This window comes from Embiotoca jacksoni, unplaced genomic scaffold (assembly GCF_022577435.1).
Source record: "Embiotoca jacksoni isolate LCO1_2020_lvr unplaced genomic scaffold, fEmbJac1.0.p SCAF_91, whole genome shotgun sequence".
Classification (NCBI taxonomy): Eukaryota; Metazoa; Chordata; class Actinopteri; family Embiotocidae; genus Embiotoca; species Embiotoca jacksoni.
The window spans coordinates 750725-775894 of record NW_027185449.1 but is presented as its reverse complement, the minus strand read 5'-3'; the positions used below and the strand labels follow the sequence as shown (position 1 = coordinate 775894).

General features: G+C 42.0%; 2 protein-coding genes across 11 annotated transcripts; one reads left to right on the top strand and one right to left on the bottom strand.

The window, feature by feature from the left end:
* Positions 1-593: 593 nt before the first annotated feature.
* Positions 594-3530, bottom strand: pfdn4 (prefoldin subunit 4). Its single transcript, XM_069141810.1, has 4 exons — positions 3431-3530; positions 2903-3010; positions 1538-1678; positions 594-1034 (listed from the first exon to the last, which is right to left on the bottom strand). The coding sequence occupies exons 1-4, from the start codon at positions 3452-3454 to the stop codon at positions 903-905; spliced, it is 405 nt and encodes a 134-aa protein (XP_068997911.1). The 5' UTR covers positions 3455-3530; the 3' UTR covers positions 594-902.
* Positions 3531-5201: 1671 nt separating this feature from the next.
* On the top strand, positions 5202-19321 carry bcas1 (brain enriched myelin associated protein 1). Of its 10 annotated transcripts, none has more exons than XM_069141795.1 (15): positions 5202-5296; positions 5401-5472; positions 5657-5744; positions 6602-6915; positions 11138-11317; positions 12295-12354; positions 12632-12667; positions 12965-13180; positions 15220-15282; positions 15705-15764; positions 16009-16047; positions 16936-17058; positions 17148-17228; positions 17561-17776; positions 18324-19321. In XM_069141795.1, exons 2-15 carry the CDS (start codon positions 5434-5436, stop codon positions 18402-18404), a joined length of 1596 nt encoding a protein of 531 aa, XP_068997896.1. In that variant the 5' UTR covers positions 5202-5296; positions 5401-5433; the 3' UTR covers positions 18405-19321. The 10 variants fall into 10 exon arrangements, with proteins under 10 accessions (XP_068997896.1, XP_068997895.1, XP_068997894.1 ...); XM_069141794.1 differs by lacking the exon at positions 15220-15282 and adding an exon at positions 13317-13391; XM_069141793.1 differs by lacking the exon at positions 15220-15282 and adding an exon at positions 13311-13391 and having other exon boundaries at positions 16939-17058.
* Positions 19322-25170: the final 5849 nt, after the last annotated feature.

Genomic DNA, 25170 nt, shown 5'->3' with positions numbered 1-25170 from the left:
AAAAAAAACCAAAACAAAACGCAGCTCCCGATCCTCCATTGGACCTCAACCCGTTCACTCGGTGCCGTTTCATTTCGTTCCTCCGATGAATTCAACATTTTTCCAATCTAACGTGTAAAAAAAAAAAAAAAGGAACATCTGACATTTCTTTTCCTTTAATGATGATAAAAACCTTCAATTCGACCCGAGTTCTGTGGATTTCACGGCCGATTTCCTCATTTAAGTGTCAATCTGAGCTTCATCTAATCACACAGATGAAAGACAGAAAGCCGGTTTTGGTTGCGTGAGCGTCTGCCGAGAAACGTTTCAGCCTTTTATTGTTGTTTTGCAAAAGACAACAATTATTCTGACTTCATTATTGGTTGAGTAATATTTGTTGAATACTTTTGGAGGTCCTTTGCTTCCATAATTTTTCATACTGATTGTGTGTTTGGGAGAAATACTGTGATTTTTATTCTTAAGAACAGTAAAACAAAGATTTCAAATCTGCTTGCTAATTTTTCACAAGTTTTTTTTTTTTTTTTTACTTCTGTTTGATCAAAAACATTAAAAAAAATAAAATAAAATAAAAAAAAATAAACGACCACTTAAAATACATTAGAAAACGTGCATTTATTTAATCCCCAAATGTTTAGCTTTTGTTGTCCTCGTGAATTTGTTTCCCCCCCAAAAAGAAACTAAACCGCCGACACCTCATCAGTGTAAACAAAAACCCAGGAGCCACAAACCTAAATAATCCGTTTCACGTCGGTGGCCGACGTCTCGTGGATGTGCTCGCGAGAGCTGCGCGTAAAAAGTCCGTGTCGGCGGCGGCGGCGGCGGTGGAGGTGGTGGTGGTGGTGGTGGTGGTGGTGGTGGGGGGGGGGGGGGGGCAGCAGCTGTCAAGAGTCCGTTCGGGCCGCTCAGCTCTCGTCCGCCTCCAGGTTGATGTCGTTGCCGAACTTGGCGTAGAGCTGCACCTTCAGCTCCCCCAACACCTGCTGTATCGCCGACACTCGCCCCTCCAGGCCCTTGACCTCCAGCTGCAGCACTTCCTGGTTACGGAGGACATACGAGAGACTCTGGTTTACGTGGCAACCGACAAAGAGACGGATTCTGTGTCTTTAAACGCGACAGACGTAGCTTTTCTCTCACACACACACACACACACACACACACACAGTGTGTCCCAGGGCTTTAAATGTAAAGACGGATGCCGTGTCACGGAGTCCTATTGTCGTCCCTGGGAGGTTGCCGGGCAACCAGCACAGACCCCGGGACGTCACCCCAACCCAGGAAAATAGCTCGACCCGTAACCACGCTGGAGGTCCAATGAGGCGGCCAAAAGGGCTTTTGAAAACTTGAGTAGAACTTAACAGATAAATAACAGCCAGAAAGCCCATATGTTGTTTTTTTACTTTATTTTTTTTCAGTTTTGCCGTGTTTACCGCTGTGAACAAGGTAATACAGCAAAACGAACAAGTCTGAAGTGTCAGAACAACAAAACGAACAAGTCTGAAGTGTGAGAAAAGGTACCGAGAGCCTGTCGCACACGTACCTTGGCGGTCTCCAGCATCTCTTGCGTTTCCTCCTGGGTGTGACTGATAAAGACGTCGCCGATCTGATACGGGATCAACAGAGCGTCGTCGTCTAACATCATGAGGTCATCGCTGGCGTCCTGCAGGTTCTGCAGCGTTTTCTGTTGGGGGGGGGGAGAGGGGGACAAAAAAGCAGATCGTCGATTCAGCTTTAAGGTCCTTTTAGAGAGCTGCAAGTTTGTGATCAATTGTACTGTGTTAAACTAAGAGGGGGGGGGGGGGGGTAGACCAAAAAAATATCTGAAACACTCGTTAGTATACGGCGAAGATAAATTGATCTCGTCAGCACATTTAATTACATATTCAACAGCACTGCAGCTTCACTTGCAAAAATCAAGAGTTCCCCACTCCCGAGTCAAATTCCCTGACCTTCACCCCCCCCTCCCGCCCTCCCCCCCCCTAAAAAAAAAAAAGATCAAATCTCCTCACTTTCTCTGTTTGGAAAAGAGTTTTTAAAATGACCGTGAAGTTACTTTTAACACCTCGTTAAAGTAGTTTGAACATTACGACAATAAAGTCGGAGCGGGGGTAATAGGCTGCTTTTGTTTTGGCTCATCAACAGGTTTCTGGGTGGAGTTTCATGGGGGGGGGGGGGGGGGGGGCTGATCCCAATACCAGTTTGAGAAAGTTTAAAAAAAACCAAAAAAACATTACGATATCAGTAAATGGGCTGAAATGTAACACGGGGTTATTATACGAAGGAACAATAAACTTTGTTGTCCAAAATTACGTCGGTGCGACGTCACTGGGAATGTAATCGTCTTTTAAATACCGTTAAATTAAAGACAAAAATAGAACAATTAGTAAATTACCGCAGACATCTTTTCTGCATTATACAAAAAAAAAAAAAACATTTTATATGACACAATATAAACGCTGATACTGACATATCTGTAATAGGTGAATAAATCAGCTGGTAGGGTTTTAATACACGAGTATCAGGTCCAAACTACAGCTGGAAGGAGACACGATATCGTCTTAATCTTTAAAGATTCTGGATATTGTAATATATGCAACATAAGTTTGATCTTTCCCTGGTTTTATAGACTGTATGACAGAAAAGTGATTTTTTTTTTTTTTTTTTTTTACTGGACTAGTCACTCATGTAAAACACATTAAAGCCTCATAATAATAATAATAATAATAATAATATTAAATAACCTCGATATGAATATACCAATATTATTGTATATAGTGTTAAAAAAAGTGCCTCAAACTGACCGTATAAGACTGATTTTAGTTGTTTATACCTAATAAACAGCTGAATGAGTGTTTGTTTGTTTGTTGTTGTTGTTGTTGTTTTTTAAAAAGATGCAGTAACTCACCTTCTTCGACTCGATCTCGTTTTTCAGCTCCGTCATCCGACTCGTGTTCCTGGCGAACTTATTGATCTTCTGCTGGTCCTCAAACGTCACGTTGACGTCTTCGACCGCCTGTGACGACACGGAAGAGGAAATGACGTCACGTTAGCATGGCTAGTTCCGACAGCTAACAACACGATTTTCTTTTTTTTTTTGTTTGGTTTTTTTTTTGTTTTTAACTGTCTGGCCGTTACAACCCCAGTTAGGTTCATACGATTATCAACGCAGTCGTTAATCGGCTTGTGAATCGTGAAGGTAAAACAATAGAAACAGTGCTGAGCTAACACCTAGCGGCGGCTACTTTGATTGACGTGAGGGTGTGACCGCGTGCAGTTTTGGGCTTCTTCCTCCCCCCCCCTCCTCCCCCCTCCTCCCTCCTCCTCCTCACCCACACACACACTCTCTCTTGCTGTTCCTATTTGCATCTCTAGATAAAACATGAAGGGAAAAAGTCGATTAAAACGGAAAGCATTTCTTTCGGATTTCACTCACAGGTCCCTTCATCGTCGCTGCCATCTTGGCTTCTTCGACTCGTCACAGACAGCGGCGCTCATCCGGGTACAAACAGCGACACCGCCACCTAGCGGCACGGCTGACCCGGAGTTTAACAACATGAATTTGACATTAAAAATGCTTTTATTTTTTATTTATTTATTTATTTTTTCCCAGTTGTGTCCAATTAATAGCCTTTCCGGGCTGTCTCAAATTGTCAAACTAGTTTTAGGTAAATATAATATATAATGTGGCACTTAATGGGCATTTAAACACTCATTAAACTAAGGAGATTAATCGATTTCACGTGAAGTGATAATTCAGCCAGTTAGTTTGACTCTCCTCATTAATTATCTCAAGAAATGTGCAAAACTTGCTTACAATATGACAAACTTGTTATTATATCAACCGGAACTGCTGCTCTGTAAATATTTCGACAGCAAACAGCACTGCACCCAAGTTCAAATATTTACCCAATACATCTGCGAGGCCGGAGCGCTACTAATCCAATTTTGATGAGGTGTAAAACATCAAACTGTTAAACGCTGCCTGCATCCAGGTGACATCATAAGAAATTACATTTAGTTGAATGAATCCCAATACTGCAGTTGTTGTTTTTCCAGTCTTAAAAAAAAAAAAAATCAATGGCCTTTTTGTGAGGGTCGTGCCACCAGTAAAACTAGTAGGCAGCTATGCGTTGGTACATCATGAAGAGTTTGCTTGAAGTCTCTCAGCTGCAGGCCTTGCATGAAGTCATAAATGCACAATCCCAACAGGGGAATCCAACTCCCACCTCAGTGTGCAGACTTTAGGCCACAATTGGGACATTGTGTTCACGGATTCCACAGACTTGTCATAACAGATTCAATAAATACTGCACATTTGAAAGGTTTTTTTAAATTTATATTTTGCACTTGTTTATGGACAAAAAAATATTCATATAGTTTGGTTTACTTGCATAAAAACAACTGGTTACTTTAGATTATAAGGAATTTAACAAAACGAGGAGCCTGATAAAAGCGACAAACAAAAACATAAAGACGAGAATAATCAAAGACAAACTGAAAGAGGAAATCAGCTGATGTCTTCCTTCAGTTTGTCTTTGATCCCTGAACAGCTCTCAGATGGGCCGTTGCATTTAGAGGCCCTTCGGACTACTTAAGAGCCTTTAAAGACGGATGATGTCTGTCTGTCTTGATTAACTGCGATAATAAAGCAGATGCTTGATCTTTGCAAATCAAAAAGCTTATTTTTAAGAGTCAAAATCCCTTTTACGCTCGGTAAATAAATGAAAAAAAAAAACCATCAAAACAAAGCAAGAGATATTTTAAGGCACGTGTCAGTTTGATTAGTTTTTAGTTGATTATGGAATCAACAAAGTTTGAATTTTAAATCAAATCTGGACCATAATAACCTAAATATTAAAATGCTTCAAGTTTCTCTTCAAAATAAAAAAATAACCAGGTTAAAGCTGTAGCGTTGCGAGTGCCAGGTCAACATCCTTAAGACACATCCTGTCACATCCCTGCTGCTTTTGTCAACACAACTTATCACAGGGCACTTGATCAGGAGTGTAACTCGTTACGATCTCGTCACGTTATATTCAGAAAATTCACAAAGGGATTACCTTGAGCTAATCATGCTTTTTTCTTTTTTTTGTTACTGAGGAGCACTGCTGGGCGGATTCTGACTTGAGTAAATTTAAATGATCACTTAAAAACAGTCCACACCCGTTTTAAAGTACACATAAAATAGGCCTGTTGACAATACACTGAATACACAGTTAGGCAGGAGGAGAGAGTCATTTGTCAGGTTTTTTTTCCTTAAGGAGGACATTGCTTGCTCCACTTGTGGCGCTCTAACAAGGTAAGACATTTGATTGAAGTTACGGGTTGTTAACTATTATTTGCAGTATGTTTTTGCTTGTCAGTGCAACTTAAAACTACATTTCGATTTGACTTGATTCACAGCTGAAAGTTTTGAGTTTCGACTGGGGAAAAAACATGGGAAACGAGCAATCAGATTACAAAGAGATAAATCAGGTAAAACAACACAAATTACACAACAGACCTACAAAACCTACAGCTGATATGTACAAACATTGATAATGCTGATAATATTCAGGTTTCTATTGACAGTGAAAGCAGTTCTTCTCTCAAAAATACTCCCTTGGAGATGCTGAAGTGACACGGATCGATATGTATTTATTTATTGTTTTCTTTACAGAACGGGACCGTGTCTGAGAAGCATGAAAATGGATCGGTGAACGGAGGCCTCTCTGCGAACATCACGTCTAACGGGCTGGAGATCGATGGTGAGGTTTAACTTGAATTTCTCTCTTTTTAAGAGAAATAACAGGAATGTGACATGTACTAATGACTTACAGTGATAATATAAATGCAGACTCAAATTAAATTTTCAATATATAGATTACGGATGACAGTAAGGATGACAGAAGATTAGATGTATACTTATTTTACTGTCCTCTGTTGTGTTTCTTCGTGTCTTTCTTTATGGGGAACGAGTTTATATGAGTGTTTGACAGGCAATGATCTCTCCATGTCCATGTTGGATTAGTCCTCTGGCCTGTCATAATGCTCTGTAAACACAGTGACTCCCAGCTGGACTGTGTCTTGAGTCCTCCAGTGTAAACTCTAGGCGTAGTCTCAAGACATTTGACAGGGAGCGAGTGTTTGACCTATCATGGTGTCCCAGCGGCGGCATTATTGCTGCACGATTCCCACCGGCACTCCAGTTTGTCTAAGAGCCGATGTTGATGCTGCAGCTGAGCATTAAATCACCATCCTACCTATGTTTGCTTCACGGCGAATTGCACAAGAAGACGTGTGTTTAATGTTGCATGCAAAGGAGGTTAAAATATCAGCTGATGTCTAACAGCAGCGAAAGCTGCGTAATTATTAAGTAAGATGAGTCACTGCAACTCAGACAGGAAGTTATCAGAGCTTACTTAGAGTCCCAATTAGAGACATTTTTAACCAAATAAAAACATACTGCACATATCTATAATTTTAAGCCAATATTAAACCACAAATTGTTTTTTTTCTCGTGTTAGTTTAGGAGTGGCAACAGTTTTTTGGTCTTTATTTTGAAATTGCACAGACCTGGGAGCCATTTGTTTTCATTTTACTAATATATTTCTCTTTTTTACAGTTAAGAGTGAGACGACAATCCACCAAAACGGCGACACCCCCTCTTTAAACTTCGCCACAGAATCCACTGAATATGTGGTCATCGAATCAGACTGTCCACCCGCCGGTGATGAAGCTGTTTCTGAAACGCTGGAACCCGCCGTCCTCCAGGTGGAAGACATCAAGAAAAACAAAGGCAAAACCATGCTCTTTGGCAAAATGTTCAAAAAGAAGTCCGGACCTAGAGCGAACGTCGATAGTGTTCAAGAAAAAGAAAAGGAGACGTCAAGTGAAGACCAAACGGATGTAAGTCTTCCTCCCCCTGAACCAGAGCAGGTGAGTACACTTTTCCTGTTTGTTTTTTAAAGTATAAGTCTGTAAAGTTTTCTATTTTTTTTTATTGTCAAAAAACCCACGAGAGACCAGAACCAACAATGAATCGATCCTGTTAGTATTTCCTGTAGCTGAATTCTCCAGGATGAGCAAAGACACCAAATGTGCATCAATCTGCCGATTCACGTAACCTCAAACATATGCACTATTTTATTCCTGTTCGAGTAACGTGCTACGAGACCACAGTGCACAAATTAAACTACATATTTGTGTCCCATTTTTCATTTTGATCTAATCTCTAATCACCACAAGATGGAACGTCTGTGGAGTTTAATCATCACTCGACAACAACTGAAACTTTTTCTTTTAACCAGATACTATAAGACAGCTATCTCTATTATGACTCAGTGGGATGAACTACGTGGTAATCACATGTGTCCCAGACACAAACACAAACTGCATTTCGTCTAAATAGCAATGTTGGTTTTCATAATAAAGGATTCACGTGGAGAGGAAGCTGCTACCACCGTTACCGCCGAGCATCAAGAGGGACATTCACGTCGAACAACTGAAGTATCAACACAAACGGAGAGAAAACCCGAAGCAGACATTTCAACGCAAACAGGTGATGATGATGACGGCCGAGCGGAAGAGGCGGACACGGCGACAACTGAGGAGGATTCCCTGAATGAACCTAAAGCTGAGGAGGTTGTTAAAGAAGCTTTAAATGAGGAACTCTCAGACAATCCGACGGCTGGGATCGACACCAAAAAAGTGGCCATCGTGGAAAATGATGTGCACAAGAGTGTAGCTGCAGAATCTAGACCAAACGAATCCAGTGCGCCAAATCCTACACCTGCAAAACCTGCAGACGCCCTAGTTAAGGCGGGGTCCGCCCACAGGGAGGTTACTGCTGATGATGCTGAAGCAGTCGAGGAAACACTCCCAAAGGAGAAATTCAGCCCTCTAATTGCTGATGAGCCTTCAGAGGACTGTGACAGTCGCTCCAAGGCATATATCGTTATTGTAGGAGGTTATTCTGAACTTTATACCATTCATGAACTGTCTGAAGGTTCTCTCGAGTCTCCTGATGACGGTGAAGTCGATCCTCAGTCTGATCCTGAGGTGGAAGAGGAATCAGAATCGAGTCTTCACATTGTTGAGGACGATACTGAGGGAATACCAGAGGCAGCAATCGATTTCCTCTCTCTTGAACTAGAACCCAGAACGAGCAGTCCTCAAGAGCCTGCAACAGATCAAGACAGCTCTCTGGAAGAAGAGGTGATCGTCCCATTCATTGTGCCTTTCACTGGTGAACAAGAATCATGTCTTTCCTTCATAGAGGAGCCGGTTGAGGATGAGGATGAGGAAACGAATGAAGCTTGGGAAGCTTTATTATATGAACTTGCGCTAATGCCGGTGCTTTCAGACAAAATAGAACCAAAGATGATTGCCATGACTAAAGAGAAGGCGGACAATGAATCAAGTGATCCGACTGATTCCAACCATGTCGTTTCTGAAGAGCCTGCAGAGAAGAGTGAGCAACGAACAAAAAAAGTTACAGATGAAGTTAAAAATTCTGGTGAAGCCTCAGCTTCTTTTGAGGAGTATTTGAATGATGCCGCTCTGGAGGCCATTGTGGAAGAAATCATCAGAGAAGAAGACAAATGCGACCTCGTCCCTTCAGAGGAGACGGCACCAGAGGTCCTAGAAGAGGCTGAGAATGAGGTTTCATCCAATGAAACCAGCGACCCCACTGTCATTTCTGAAGAGTCAGCAAAAGAGAGTGAGCAACAACCGAAACCCAAAATGCTTGTAGTAGAAGAATTCACAGCAGTTGTGAAGAATCTGTGGAAGAAAGTGACCCGGCAGAGGAACAAAATGGACTGTCTGAAGATGCTTCAGTGGACGCTGAAAGTCCTCAAAGTCCAGAACCGTACCTTATAATCTCAGAGGATCCCATAGAGGAGAACCCAAGCCCCTGTGATGAAGACGCAACCACTGACGTGTTGGAAAACGCACTACAATCATTTGCAGAAGACTTTTCAGAGGAGCTCGAAGCGATTGAGGAGCTGAAAGATGTTCAAGCAGATGTGCCACCGACGGACGCCACAAAAATGACCAAGCCCCATGCTTCAGTCCAAGAGGAACTCCCCGAGAAGAACATCGTCCCATTTGAAACTCCACTGGACGATGCCGATAGCGAGAAAGATGCTGAGTGTGTTGATGCCGTTCTGGAGGCCCTTATAGAGGAAATCCTGAGAGAAGAAGCCGAATGCAACCTCACGCCTTTAAAGGAGGCAACGCCGGAGACTGAAGAGAAGGCTGAGAACGAATTCTGGAGTAAACACACTCAATACTGGACTCACAAACTCCAGAGGTTTCTGAAGGCAATTAAGCCATAAGTTCAAACATGGAGGTTTTATTTGTGGGTTTGCAGTCTGCTTGGACATGAGCTGTTGAAGAATCAGCATTGGTGCTCGTTGGTTTAGAGAAATCTTCACTTATCTACAGTATTACTGTCAACATTCATGTCTTTCCAAAGGAAGAACAGCTGTAACATGTGAATGGGTTCTACTGTACATTCATATTTTTTTGTATCTACCTCATAAGGACGTCATGAATGTAATAAAATTTCATTGAAACAAAGTTCACAGTGTAATATACAGAAACATTTTCCAAAAATGCTTTGTAAATTTATTCATAATTTATTTGCATCATATTGTGTTGACTGACAAATTAGACTTTCCTAAAGTTGCAAAGGAATATGAAATCAATATAATGTGAAAATAATTCAACCGTTTCCAAAAAAAAAGTTGGGACGTCTGTAAAATGTAAATAAAAACAGATTGTGATGATGTGCAAATCATGTAAACCCAGATTTAATTGAAAATATATGAAAGATAACATAATAAATGTTGAAATAGAGAAATTCGTTAGTTTGTTTGTTTTTTTGGAAAATATATGCTCAGTTCGAATTTGATGGGAGCAACATGTACCAAACAAGTTGGAACAGGGCCAATACAAGACTGGAAAAGTTGTGTAACGCCAAAAGAAACACCTGGTGAACGATATCACAACTAATTAGGTTAATTGGAAACAGATCAGTGACATTATCTGGTATAAAAAGAGCATTTCAGAGAGCCAGAGTCTCTCAGCAGTGAAGATAGGGAGGCGTTTATCACTCTGTGAAAGACTGCATGGGCAAAACATTCCTCAACATAACATTGGAAAGAATTTGGGGAGTTCATCATCTACGGTCCATAAAATCATTAAAATATTCAGAGAATCTGGACAAATCTTTGTGCACAAGGCTGAAAACCATATTTGGATCGGTGTGATCTTCCGACCCTCACTGTATTACAAACACAATTCTGTGGTGGAAATCATTGTTTGGGCTAATAAACACTTCTGAAAACCATTGTCTGTGAACACAGTTTGTCGCTCAAGCTCATTGAAGACAGACTGAGGTGAAGTAGAAAACTGTCCTGTTGTCTGATGAATCCAAATTTGAGATTCTTTTTAGAAATCATGGACGATGCATCTTCCAGGCTGAAGAGGAGAGGGACCACCCGGCATGTTATTAGCATTTCAATTTGAAAACTCCAGCAATTGGTCTCCCCAGTTCCCAGATGTTTACAGAGTGTTGTAAAAAGAAAAAGTGATGCAAAACAGTGTTCAACATGCCCCTGTCCCCAACTTTTTTGAGAAATGTTGCTGGCATCAAATTTAAAATGAGTATATATTTTTCATAAAACACAAAACATTTCTTCGTTTCAACATTTGATAAATTGTCTTTGGTGTATTTTCAATGTTTTTAATTTATATTTTACACAACGTGCCAACTTCTTTTGAAACGGGGTTGTAAATAAATATTGACACACTGAGGTAAAAAGATTCACAAAAGATGAATTTAAAAACCCAGTTGGTTGGTTCAGATACTTAAAAAAATAAAATAAACACCATCGGGACACAGCAAGGTATTTGACTTTCCTGACATTTCTCAGGGCATAACTCTCACACATTGTTGAATATCAATGAGTGAGGGGTGGGACACACACACATTAATAAAAGGGTGATTGTTGACAATGCCCCGAGTAGGCAGAGGCATGGTTGGAATTGTGCTCCCATCTCAATGCTGCGATTAAGACACTCGCTGCTTGCATATCAGCTGCGCTGCTGTAAAATAACTCTCAAAGGCTAAACTCTCTGTGATGGTGCATAGGAGGCAGCTAACCTACAGCAAGAATCCGAGTCGTTAACGGAGCCAGAGAGAGTGACTCCAGACTCCGGTCCAGAGGAGGAAAAAGTTCCTGAATCTGACAACGCCGACCGTCCGCCTGTGGAAAACCAAGAGGTGGAAAGCCAAGAAGAGAATCCAGTTATGAACTTCTTCAAAACTCTAGTAAGTGACACCATTTGAGGGATTAATTGGGGTTTGTAGGCTCTTGGTATTTCTTAATTACTTGTCTTATAAAATTAGAATGCTTGGAAAAAAAAAAAAAAAAATTTAGTAATTAAATGTGAAAAATCAGATGCATCCTTGTTTTCTGTCATTATTTCTGAAGTCAAAGAGCTAATTAAACAACAAAAATTGAAGTTAATGTACGTCCTAATTACTGCATAATGCCTCACTGGAGATGAGACTTTTGATGACTCTGTCTGATTAAGTGATATTAAATTCAACAGAGAAGAGATGTTTAATTTAACATTTGATATGTAGAGATATGTGAAAGAGTATTACTGTATGATATGACAAAACCTGCCGTCATGACAGCGCCTGATTGAAAACCTCCAACAGGCAGCTATTGTATTTCCTCTTCATCGTGCTGTCTTTTGGATTCATACCGTTTTAAAGAGTTACCATTGCCGTCGGCCCCATGCTAATCGAGTCTGTGAACATGCGGGGATGTGGTGGCCTATTGTTCGCCCCATAGTGTGAGCTCACAAGGGAGGCCTGTGCGGTTGGAAGTTGAGATTCGTGAAGATAGAGCGAGGGCAGGCCTACGCCATCTCCGGAGCACAATGGCCGTCACAATGACAGCGCATGTACTGTATGTGCTCTGTCAGGGACCTCAGTGTGCACTCTGTGTGCCCCGGTTAGCTTAGCATAAAGGCCCGTGTCTGCGGTTCGTGAAAGGCTTCTGTTTTGGCGACATAATTATTTTTCTGTTCCCGTTACATCAACTGTTGCATCCTCTGACTCCAAACCGCAGCTTTACTGGCTTATACGCGCAATTTACATCACGCTCCACGATGCTGATGCGTTCTGCATTTATAAGGCACTGATTTTGGTTTTATTTCTTTTTTTTGTTTGTTTGTTTGTGTGTGTGGCTTTAAAAAAAAAAAATAACAGTTCATTTTCGTTCCCTTGTTGCTCAGGTGCCTTCTGCTAAAACATCCAAAAAGGAAACAGCTATTCCCGATGCCACAAAAGATCAGGTGAACCGATAAATTTTCGATTTCCCTTGTTATCCCATTTTTCCAATTTCCAAATCTGTAATTATGGAAAACACAGACTGCTACTAGTTCACTGTCACATCCATTTCTGTTTCTGTTGCTCGAACTGAGAGTCTTCTTCACTCCTCAAAAGTTAATTTTTTATTTTTAAATGTGGCTGCAGATTTTCCCAAAGCATTTAAATGACAAGCTTGCTGCTTTTATTCGCTTCAGTTTGACTGCATCTCTCTAACGGCTTCCTTTTTCTGTTGCAAAATAGTCCCCGAAGGAGGCCCAACCAGCGGCAACCACCACTGTGAGCATGTAGCCCATAAAGTGCTTTGATTTGCATAACACTTCTTGGAATTGACATGAAGTTTCTATATCTATTATACATGGCTGGGTTCAGTTCACTTCCAGAAATGACATTTTATTTGCTTAACTTAACATCATAATAAACAATTTTAGTGGATGAAGTGGAAGGAAAATGTGACTACCGACAATATCTCTCATTACAACAACCATTGCATCAAATGGGTTTTCTGACAGTTTCCTTTGTTTTTTTTCGTGGCAAACCTTTATTTTAATATCCCACACTCTCTCTTTCGAAAAGGTTGCACAAATATCTGAACCGCCTGCAGCACCCAAAGGAATGTCTATCCCGCCGCCACCTCCTCCAGAGCCACCGAAAATGGAAATCAAAGGAGAGCCAGCTGCCAAACCTGCAAAGGCGACGCCAAAAGAAGAACCAAAAGCTGCCGCGAAGCAACCCGAGTCCCCAAAAGGAAAATCAGCCAAAGACGCCCTGAGCAAATTCTTCCGCCCAAAGGTAAGTAAACGACTCTTAACTCCAAGACTGCGAGACTCAGTCGCTACTTTAGGGGATAGATTATTTTATGCACAGCCTGTTCCACAGCATGTCGGATTATGTGTGAAACATACTGTATGTGAATTTTGAGGTACAGATAGGATTCAAGACATCCAAAAGCAAGGCTGCTTCGGCAAGTGGAGCCAATCCCGTGCCCAAGACAGCAGCAGCGGTACAGTAGATTATCATACTCTCAGACTGACCGTGGCTCATCCTGATACTAACGGAACAAGAGCTGGTTTGTGTGGAGTTGGCAGAAACTTGCAACGTGCCGTTTCGACAGTAACAGGAGCAGCAAACCTCACTGCGCTCACTCGAATTAGACGAGTAGGATTGATGCCACTCTCACGTCTGGGCACGACGTTTGAAACCAAAATGGAAGGCAAAAAGAGCTAATTTGCTAATTTGGCTTTCACTAATAAACACGTGACATTTTGTTTCTTTAAACTGTACTGTCTATCAATTCATCGACCGTAACGGTGAGCCGCCGGTCGACCAAGAAACAGTCGAGTTCATTCGGGTTTTTTCGAGTAAAACAAACAAGACGGTACAGTGTTTTATTCACTGCGCTTTAGGCCCCAAACATTGTCCCAAGCATGTGAATGCAAAGACTTCCAAGTGAGGCATGATCAGTTTAGTGTTTTTACGGAGTGTGTCAGATGAAAAATCTTAACGTAGCATTGCATCTAAAGTCGCTGTCACTCAAAACAAGAGAAAGCAGACTCGTTTTGTTTGTTTAGACGAGCAGAACTTTGTCACTTCTGTATTTAGATTATAGTTTTCTGTGCTTTTCCTGTGAGCGATTAAAAAGTCACACATCACGGCTGCAATTTCCTTTCTTCCCTTCTTTCTTTCTGTGGTGAAGAACTGCCGAGATTAGCTTTAGCATTTCTAGTCAGCTTTTCCATTTGCATCCATGTATTCGTGCGGACCATGTTTGGAGCCTTAATGCCGGAGCTGAGAAGTGAACAAAGTGCCATCAAAAAGTTCAGAGATTGTTCCTTTTGCACGTGAACAGAGCTGATGGACATAGAGCAGTGGGAAACAACAACTTTGGTGAATGAATATACCAAATTACATCGCTTTATCCACATCAGCGTCTGTGTCTTTTTGTGACCACTGTTAGTGCGCATTTGCAATTTCATTATGGACCTTAAATTTGAGCAGAGAGCACACATCAAATTTCAAATTTTTCTTGGAACAGATAGAAGTTGCAGCCAGCTAGAGTTGGTGCGGCTGGTAGGGAGCTACGATTGGGTTGTTAAGGGCGAGAAAAGGCATGTTGGAGGGTTTGTTGGAGGTTGTTTGCGTCGATTGTTTTCCCCTCAGATGCCTCATAACGTCACACTTGAACTCGGTGTTGACAGTCTGACCCCGGGGGACAAAATTGAAGGTGCACGACCTGCGAATGTCAAAGAAAGACCCACCCGGTCGCTATTGACCTGGCCCGGCTCACCGCCTCATCGCCGTAGACTTTCCTGAAGCATTTAAAGGATCTCTGTCGCCGATTTCTACAGTTCGACGCAACATTTGATTGAGCGCTTCTGGCTTACGTCGCGCACACAAAAACGTGTGCAACTGCGGCTGCTGATGTTGATGAAGCAACGAAACTTGAAAATGCTTCTTTTTTTTTTTTTTTACGAAAGTTGTTTCTTCCCCTCTGCTCCATGCGCGTCACTGTGCTGCGATGCGTTCGGGAGCATCAGAAACAGTTTTGGAACTTTTCTATCGCTTCTCATTTATGTAACCTCTCATGCTAAGCTAACTAATTGCCCAGGTTGAGTTCCACACTCACACACAGTGCAATGATCTTCTCCTCATCTAATGTATTTGGACTGGACCTTTAACTGGTTCTTATTGGTCAGCATGCATTGCCATTCTAACATATTAAAGCATTTCATAATTACACATTTTTCCATGTTTTTTTTTACAGGTTCATTTAATTTCTGACTTATTGTTGGCTTTAACTAAACATAAGAATTCCCCTAACTGTCCTGCAGACAATCAAGGAGGTGCCGCACCCAGCTGTACAAGTAGAGGTACAGCCAGTGGTAGCAGTACAGGTAAACACTGAGAGTCTAGAGGGGATGATGTATTCATGTATTCTGCTGTGAATGTGAATCTGCCTGCGCAGGTGTTCAAACTTCACGAGTCAAATTACCGCCTGAGTAATTACAAACCATATCTCCCGTGTTACAAAACAGACACGCTGTAGCCTACGGTTACAATATTATGGATGCTCATTCCAATTTGCATTTATTCAGAGTAAAAAAAAAAAAAAAATCCGTTTTACTCTGTAGGAGACACCAGCGGAGGCATCACAGCCTGTTGTAGGAGTGCAGGTAAACGGAAAGAAAAAAAGGGAGTTGTCAGTCTTCTTTTTCAGGGAGCTTCTGATCGTCTGATTGTTGTCACATGACTCACACGGATGTTTTTTTTGTTTTTGTTTTTTTTTACATGTTCTGGTTCATTTGCACTCGCTCAGATTGAAAGTAAGGTCGAACCTCAGGAGGCGGCGGCGGAGGTGGCACAAGCGGTTGTGCAGGTAAATGAGCGAGAAGAGCTCAGGGGATATTAATTCTGAATTTTCTTCACTCTACAGGAACCTCTGATATGTGATGTAGCCGCAGATGTACAAAATACTTCGTTGTAGCACATGTAACATTTCATTAATTAGAGTAAACACACGTGAAGTTTAACATTAGCAGTTACGTGGGGGGGAGAGGGTTGGCAATTTTTTTTTTTTTTTAAATTGATCGCCAAAACGAATAACTTTCCCTTTCCTGCAGATGGTGGAAGAGATTTTACAGCCAGTGGTAGAAACTCAGGTAAATTAGAGGAGATGACCATTTTGGGAAATACGTGTATTTTCTTTGTTTTCGAAGAGTTTGGTGATTTAACTTAGTGTGACGACTGGAGGCAACAGGAAACAGCTTGTCTCAGTCGGAGGTGTCCACAGCACCTCTAAAGCTCCGTAGTTATGTCATTATATCCTGTAAAACCACAATTTCCGTAACAACTAAAAAGAAGGAGCGACTTTAGCTAACAACACCGAGATAACTTGTGGAAAAAATGTATTGACCTCGAATTTAATGACGGAAGTTGAATGGGAGTCTATGGAGTCGGAGGCTTTTTGGAGCCGACCTCTGGTGGCGCCCGTTGGTATTGCGGCTTTAGGCCCTTCGGCCTCCTTTTTCAGACCCGGAAGCTACGTCCACTTTTATATACAGTCTACCGTTTGGACAGAGCTACGCTAGCTGTTTCTTGCTGCTTTAAGTGTCTAAGATGAGCTATTTGTCTCGTGGCTGTAGCTTTAAATTTGATGGAAAGATATGAGAAGCATGAAACTTCCTACCGTACTTTCTGCAAGAACGCAAGTATTTTGGTAGTATTTCCCAAAATGTTTGTCTAACTATTTCTTGTATAGTGGATCATTTCAAAATCTAGGTGGAGATTGAAGCATTCCTCTTTCTGTTTCCCTTTCATTCCTTTGCATAGAAAGTTTCTGTGCATGCCGGTGTGGGCTTTCGTTCTTCCTACAAGGACCAGTTCTTATCCTTAACTTGTTTTTTTTGCTTTCTCTTCCTTCCTCCATCTACCTCTTCTTTCATGTCACAGGTGGCAGCTCCTCCTCTCACTCTGTCAGCTTCATTCATGCCTTTTGATTTGTAAATATCTCATGGTGTGCACTGTCCTCTCTGCTGTTTTGCCAAAAGAAGGTGGATCCCTCAAAAGCCGGGACTCTGGAGGCAGCTGCAAAGCCAGAACCGCCTCCACCGGTTCAGGAAGAAAAGAAAATGGCCCCAAAATCCTCCTTCCTGTCTCTCTTCAAGCCCAAAGTAAGGACACTCTAAGCTTTTGTACTTCCCCTTAAAACCTCTGAAAATCTCTGCCTTAACAGCGAGTAACAGATTCGTGTGAATTTGAGGTACTGTTAGATCACATGACCACAAAAGTCCAAGCAGCCTCTACAAGTGGAGTTCAGTTCCTCAGGAAAACAACTGGGCTGGTAAATACCACGAAACTCTTGTGAATATAGTTGCATTATTAACCATAGTAATACCATCAGTCTGGTATTAAAACACGCTCTAAACAACTTTCTTTGGCAGAAATACTTTTCTCCGTCTGCTATTACATGTGATTTTCCTTCATAATGCTGCAATCACTAAGACAAACTGTACCCTAACAGCAGATGTACATCTTAATGCCACTTCAAATTGCCGCCTCAGAGTCCATCTGCACTTAATGAGTGAAGCACAGTTGTAACAGACTTTGATTTCTCTGCTCATCTGAGACTGGAATAAGTGATTATTTTTCATTATGTACCACCGACACTTTCAGGCTGCTGAGCCCAAGAAGGCGACCCCGGCCCCGCCTGCAGCAGCGGAGGCAGCTCAGGCAGCTAAAGCCAAAGAGGAACCCAAAGCCGCGGCCAAGACAGCGGAGGCAGCCGTAGACAAAGCGGCTTCGGTGGCCTCCCCGGCCGGAGACGATGCACCGAATGTGCCCAGAAAACTGGAGAAGAGGAACTCCATCCACCTGTTCTTTAAAAATCTGGTAAGACGAATGTCGGTTTTCACCGAGACGTTGTTTGTTTACTGCAACTCTGAAGCCACAATGTGACCTATGCACAATATACCTCTATTTCATGGTACATGCCTATTGACATATCCTTTGAATGGCCATATACGGCAATATATCTGCATGTTACATCCAGCAGATGGCAGCAGCCACTTCTAGAGGTGGAGGCCTCACTACACTGAAAACCAGGTCATGTTAAACAGCACATTTATGGGCCTTTTGTAATACACTTACAGTCACTTACAGTTGACATGTGTCACTTTGTCCTCAGTGTAACCCAATTCAGGGCCTGGATTCAATGTAACTTAATTAAATAATACTCGTGAAAAAAAAAAAAAAAGAGGTACTTTCCTCATGTTAGATTTTGTTCGCCGTGACTAGAAAACCAATTAAAGCTTTCGAACCAATTTAAAAGAGTTACTTCAAATCTGTCACGAATGACATGGTTCTTTGAAGAAGAGAGTGGTACAGTAGGTGCTGCAACACACAAAGCATTCACCATTTCCTCCCTTTTAAACTGCAGGGTCAGAAACGCCACTCTACAGATGCCGGGGTGCAGACAGAGCCGATGACTGTTGCTCCAGCAGCTGAGAAAGGCAAATGAAAACCACAACCAAACCCTTAAGTTTTCCCTGTACAGACTCCCTCTCTCTCTTCCTGGCTCTCACTCAGTCTGTATTCCCTTCTCTCTCATCGCCCCTGAAGTAATTTAACTACATTTCTTTGTTTTGTTACTGTTTATAAGTTGCAATAGGAGAGGAAAGGTTATTGGAAGGATAATGGAAAGTGAATGAGAAAGAGTAGAAAGTAAGCAGGTGGTCAGTGGCGATTTGAAATGGTCTGCTTGATGGCAAAGGTTGTTGATAAATATATATATATATATATATATTTTTTTTTTTTTTTGACATTTAAATGTCTTGACATATAAGTATAGCAAAAAAATGGACTTCTCTCTGTTTTGCAATCTAACATAACTGGGCCATGCTTTGCATTTAGCAATTAATTTATCTTAAATAAATGTCATATAGGTTCTATTTTTTACAGTTCACACCAGAAAATTCATGCAGTTGGAGGTCAATATGAAAACGTAAATGACACAGTTTCTATAGCAGATTGCACTAACAGATATTTTAACTCTATGTAAGCTACATGTAGACTAAAGCACAGACATACATACCATAAGACTAATGTATTGGGCCATAGGGGGAAACCACAATCTTTACTGTTCTTTGGGGAACTGATTGTAAATATTTACGTTAAGAAATGCAGAATGGTGTCCAATGTGTCCTTGCGGTACGTTTTGGTTTTTTTTTTGGTCGCAGTCGTCACGAATCACGACCGGTTAGCTTTTAATGTGACTGCAGCACTTTGTGTCATCAAGTCGTTTAACCGAAGTCTCACGGTGTTAGTCATTTTGTGTTTGGCATACGTGCAATTAATATTATGCTTCTGTTTGCCTCCATGTGTATGCGTGTATGTGTAGCTTCAGCCATCTTGAAGACAATAAATAAGTTCACCTTTTGTCTGTTGTTCATCACTGTAAACTAAAGAATCTTTGTCGAGAATAACAGGGTGTTGCAACCAGTAAAAAAAAAGAAAGAAAACATGTGACTCAACACGTTTGGCAAAATATAAAATGTCAAATTCTTATACTACTGACATGCCACAAGTTAAAGCCCTAAACTTGTTGGCTGAGGTGTGGCATGTGAGTCACACTTTCCCATGTTGGGCGTAGAGGCAAATACTGTAATCCTTACTCGTCTCTAAATGTAATCGTTCTGCCGACAGACAAGTGACAGTTATCTGACAGACGTGGAATAAAAAGAAAACAGACGGAAGTTCTGGACATCACCGTGACAGACAGACAGACGGCTCCTGTATATTCCTGCTGGATCAACACGGTGTCACGGCAAAGCGTGAAATAGACACGCCGATCCGCTGCAGCAAAAACGTGAGATGGCCACGCTTTGGGCTGTCTAGGCGTGACAGTGACATGTTTTGTGAAATGTTATGTGATGTGGGATCATGTGACCGATGTCCCGCAACAGAGGTTTTGAGACCAAGTGCAAGGGACACTTTTCGACGATATTAAAATGCGGGACAATGAGGTTCGAATCCAGGAGGTGACGTTCTTTGCTAAAAGTTGAATTTTCCTGTAAATCACATGTAGGTTTAATTTTTGTCCTCTACAGAAAAGCGTCAAATTTTTACACCTAGACAGGCCAAAGCGTGGCAATCTTACGTTTTTGCTGTAGCGGACCGGCGTGTCTATTTCACGTTTTGCCGCCATACTGGTATTGGCTGAGTCAGTCAGACACACCTCACAGATAAAAAGATGTAAAACAAGATCTAAGGAATTAGATATTTCAGGTAAAATAAGACCCTTAAATCTCCCTTTATGTTTATGATGTAGTTTGTATGATTGATGGCACCGTGCGCAGTCTTCGGAGGGATGTGTTTTAGATAGAAATGTCTCAGACTCACTATTCACCCGCCATTAAGTGATGAGTCGCAGCCCCCTGAAGGCATAACTCACACTGCTCCTTTGTTATCAATGAGACGCACTCTTCCTGTATTACTCTCCGTAATAGGTGGGATCATTTCAACTTGTGCATCAAAGTAATTGCCGTGGCAGTGAGGGAGAAGAAGACTGCGAGGCAGCGCTCTCACAGGTTTAAGACATGTGTTCCATTGTCTCTGCCTTCCCCCCTGAGGATTGCTTCAATTAAGATGCAGTGTGACGTTTTTTTTTTTGTTTTGTTTTTGCCAACAGTTTTCGCTTACGTGTGAAGAGCTCATCTTCCCTACCGAACAAAGTGTAGTGCTGATGGAAGAAGCGGGATGGAGGTTTCTGACTAAGTTTTAATGAGACGGGGAGCGGAGAAATTGCGAAACTTTTGACACGCCTGTCCGATACTACAAAAATTAATTGGGATAGTGTATGAACAAAACGCACTTACTCGTTATTTTTTACTAAAAGTCATGACAAACATTGCTTTATATTACATCATACAACAAGTGGTTCCGACCCAGCGACCTGATTGGTCGACTGTGCATTTGGAACGTGCTCAAATCACCATGACAACACACCCTGCTCATCACTAGTAAATATCACTCCGTCTTCTCAATGAGAATATATGATTGTAAAAGAGTTTTTTACTTTTCATATGCCTGTTAAATGTGAGCAATTACAACAAATCAGGTCTTTGTTTGTGCTTTGTTGCTCCGAGCAACCGTACCGTGACACTAGCGGCGGCCAGCTTGACCGGGTTTTAATACACGACAGCTAACTTGATCTCAGCCCTGTGAGCGGGTGACACGGCGCTACGATCTTAAAAATACATGGCAGATATCTTACTTACAACCAGATGAAGCTAGCTAAGCAGTTCTGTGTTTCTGTGTGCTGCATTTATTCAGTTTGAGAAACGATCTCCAGAAAGCAATAAAAACCGACTGGATCTCGTCTCTGTTGCTAGGGTCGTTGCTAAGGGGTGGCCTACTTGCTGGAGTTGTAAACATTGCGCAGATTACATAACAGCCTATTGATGTGACTGACTGTTTCCATTTCATAGTCAAACCCGCTGTGTATCGCCATGGAGACGGAGATCGATCGGCTGGTAGCTTGTCGTGTAATCGCAATATTACATTTTGGCGCCTCGGTCATGACCGCATCGCTGCTGTGCCAATAACGACGTTAAAACACAACCTCCCGTGTGATATTGCTTGAATAAAAAAAAAAAAGAAAAAAGAAAACGTAACAGAGGCCACACTGAACCTCGCCGCCGGTTTTACTTTCTTTACGCTTATTCAGAAATATACTCAGCCTGTTATGCACCGAGGTGTCTTGGCAACAAGCAGTGCGGATGACTATACCAGCTGCATGTCTACACATGCAGTGTGCGCGACTGAGAGCTTTTATAGTGAGGGCTTTTCTCCGCAACTATGAAAGCAATCAAATTTCACGAGGGCGGGCCGATCCTACACCCGCCCTCCCCCCCCCCCCCTTTTTTTTTTTTTTTTTTTTTTTTTTTTTTTTTTTTTTTAAATTTTGCACAATCACAGACATTCTTACCAATATAGAGACACTTATGAGTATGGATTCAACAATGCAAAGACTGTACAGGCTGCACCCGATCTGCCCGGCCACCGTGCTGCTGCAGTTCATCCCAGGACAATGCATGCGACTGTGTGAATGCAGCGAGCTCAGAGGGGGTGAAACAAGGGAACAGTGGGCAGGGAGGCCTAACAGGAGGCCTGCTGTCAGCACTAATGTGCATCACGGCGGTGCTCGCTAGTAACAGGTCTGGTTCTGTAGGGATTGGGGAGGCGGGGGGAGGAGGGGGGGGGGGGAAGTGAAGCAACGGGAAGACGGTCGGGCGCAGATTGCGATCTGATAACAAACTTGATCTCGTCTTTAGGAGGACAGTCTCCTTGACTTTAAACAAAGGTGAAACAGCAGGGCCTGCAGGCACAGCCTGTGTGGTGTGTGTGTGCATGTGTGGTGTGTATGTGTGTGTGTGTGTGTGTGTGTGTGTGTGTGTGTGTGTGTGTGTGCGTGTGTGCGTGTTTGCGTAGGGGAGGTATTCTAATGCAGATGCACGTCTTTTCAGGCCAATGTTGCAGAAGCCGTCTGCAGTTGGATGCAGTCCGTCACATGACCGAAGCTATTTCAAAGTGCTGAAACATGACATCGTACTCGACGATAAAACAAAAAAAATCTGTTATTTGATCACAACAATGCATTCGGCAAAAAAGTATTTGAGCTTCGAACACGGCAAAAATATTTTCACATATTAAGATATTTCCATATCAATTCAACTCTGTACAATTTTGGGATTACTTTAAAAAAAAAAAAAACGAGGCTCAAAAACAACATCAAGAACGTGCATGAAATCCAAAATTTCAGCTAGAATACCTACGTTTCAGGTTAGGATACAGGAGTGATTTATATCGTTGGACTGGTTTCGTTTCGCACGTGTGGAGAGATAATCTGTCATAATCTACTATTTTCAAAGAAGAGATATTTATATCTGGGCACCCGTGTGCTTTACGTTTGACAGGAGGTCAAGGCGACGAGCGTCATTATTTACTCGTTTCTTCCGGTTTTAATGGGAGAAAAAACATCAGGGGAAACAGTATTACGGGATTAATCAAATCTCTGTTCAATTCAAGATATATATATTTGTCATCAGGAGTATATAACGGCTTAGTAACTGTTAAATCTTTAGAGCGGGATTACATGCTCATTATATTACTACGTTGCTTTTGTATTCGCTGATTAATGAGGAACGAATGCCGCAGTCTGTTCGCAGTCATGTCCTTTGTGTCTTTTGTTTTCCGTATGTAACTGTCCATTTATGTACTTTATTGAGAGGTCACAGAGGAACAAAGAACCCCCCCCCCCCCCCAAAAAAAAGAGTCTGAACCTCCCAAGAGGTCGTAAAGACAGCGGGACACAAACAGTAGAATAAAGAGACGTAATTCCTCCGCAGGAAAACAAGAGGAAATCATTCAAACTTGAGAATTTGCATTGAGGAAATTCTTCTAGTGACCAATCAGATTTGTTGTCCCGACGTTCCACAACACAACAGCTGGTGGCGTTGAATAAACATTACCGGGGCCCCCCGGGGCCCCCCGGGGTTCGGGCTCGGTTGAGAAAAGGAGCTTTATCGCGACACCAGTGATTATGAAAGAAGCCAGGCTGTGAAGCTGCTCCCGACACATCAAGACAATAAAACAAGCCAGTCGCTCACCCAGTTCCTGTCGGGGTTTCTGTCCAATGAACACACGATAGTTCATTCAAGCGTTCGGTCTTTTCAAAAAAAAGAGAAAAACTCGCACGCTACTGCATGCAAAGTGTATTTTTTGTGTTTTTTTTTTTTTTTTTGCAAAGAGATATTTGCAGGATTATTTGCATAATGTCAACAGCAGCAGCAAAGTTAATGACATCAGCTGAAAGCAAACAATGTTTGCCCACTTGTTGCTGTCATCGCCACTGCAGAGCATGAATACTAATGAAATAACTGCGATAAATACAAACAAATTTTTAAAACCCCAGCTGAAGACATATTTGAACACAAACCACCTCCAGATAAAGAGCAGAGTTTTTTTTTTTTTTTGTCTTTCTTTCTTTTAAATGATAGATTAAAATATCTCTGGGCCATTTGATCATCCTGAGGGATGATACCGTCGCTCCAGATTGACAGCCCTTCGTGGAGCCTTTGTGGCCACTGAACAATAGGAAATGAGCGGGAGGGCCTCGATGTGTCACATGTGGTGCCTTTGATTAACATGCTAGACTTGTTTGTGGAACAGGAAGTTGGGGTGTGAGACAAAAAAATAAAATACACATAACTCTGAAACATAAGAGTTGCCAGGACGGAGGGGCAGACTTTTTTTTTTGTTGGTCATTTAGGGGGCAAGTCATCGAAATGTACTAATGCCAAACAAAAATTGTCATTTGGTGCTACTATGTGAATCCTCTGCACTGAAATGCAAACAATTAACGACTTTTCATTCGGACGGGACGCTCACGCCTGAAAAACCTGCAGATCCACTTTGCGAAGGTTCAACCTGCTCGGTTACAACCAAGGGGCTGGAAAAACAAACTTTTTGATAAGTAGAGGCGAAACAGTGTGTGTAGGGGTGGGTGGGGGGTGTTGGGGGGTGTTGGGGGTGGGTGGTGAAGGCCACAAGCCTGGCTGAATGTGAGAAACTGATTTGGAGAACATGGAGTCTCCTAGTCTTTGTTCACTGTTCTCTGGGAGTGGTTAATGATAAAAGTTTTGTATTTCCTCCTTCTTAAAGGGGGGTGGGTGGTGCAATAATGAGCGTATACACTGGGAGTCCACTAAATATCTTCATTGATTTGCATGTGTAGCTTTAAATTGCTTTTGGGTGGGGGGTGGGGGTGGGTAAAAGGTGGAGGAGGGGCTGTTTTTTTTGATGGTTTTAACTGTGGAGGGTGGAGGGTGGAGGGAGGAGGAGGAGGGGGGCTACTGTAGGTGATGGTCATTATCTCACAAACATCTCACAGGTCATTAACTGTGTTACAGCTTTAACATTATGAGACTTTTCTTTTCTAAAACAACAACAACAACAACAACAACAAAAAGAGCCCCCCCTCCCCTCCAAGATCAAACACACACGTTTACATCCACAACCGTGCTCGTTGTATTTAAAGGGCCGATGACTGGAATTGGATGTGAAATTGTCCTGCTTTATGTTGTTGTTTTTTTTTTTTTTTACGTCGTGAAATAAATAGGAGGAACCTGACATTTTCTCATGACTCAACCAACCGACCTTCTTCTGCAAAAAAAAAAAAAAAAACAACACACAAAAAAAAAACCTCATGTAACTGTGAAAATGTG

What these genes read in the sequence shown, in the direction of transcription:
- pfdn4 (XM_069141810.1), bottom strand. Translation starts at nt 3,454, where the DNA reads ATGGCAGCGACGATGAAGGGACCT. An exon ending in ACGAGATCGAGTCGAAGAAG is followed by an intron (nt 1,679 to 2,902) that starts GTGAGTTACTGC and finishes CCCCCCCAACAG; the next exon opens with AAAACGCTGCAGAACCTGCA. An exon ending in AGATGCTGGAGACCGCCAAG is followed by an intron (nt 1,035 to 1,537) that starts GTACGTGTGCGA and finishes CTCCGTAACCAG; the next exon opens with GAAGTGCTGCAGCTGGAGGT.
- bcas1 (XM_069141792.1), top strand. Translation starts at nt 5,434, where the DNA reads ATGGGAAACGAGCAATCAGATTACAAAGAGATAAATCAG. An exon ending in TGTCTCTCTTCAAGCCCAAA is followed by an intron (nt 17,059 to 17,147) that starts GTAAGGACACTC and finishes TGTGAATTTGAG; the next exon opens with GTACTGTTAGATCACATGAC. An exon ending in TCAGGAAAACAACTGGGCTG is followed by an intron (nt 17,229 to 17,560) that starts GTAAATACCACG and finishes CGACACTTTCAG; the next exon opens with GCTGCTGAGCCCAAGAAGGC.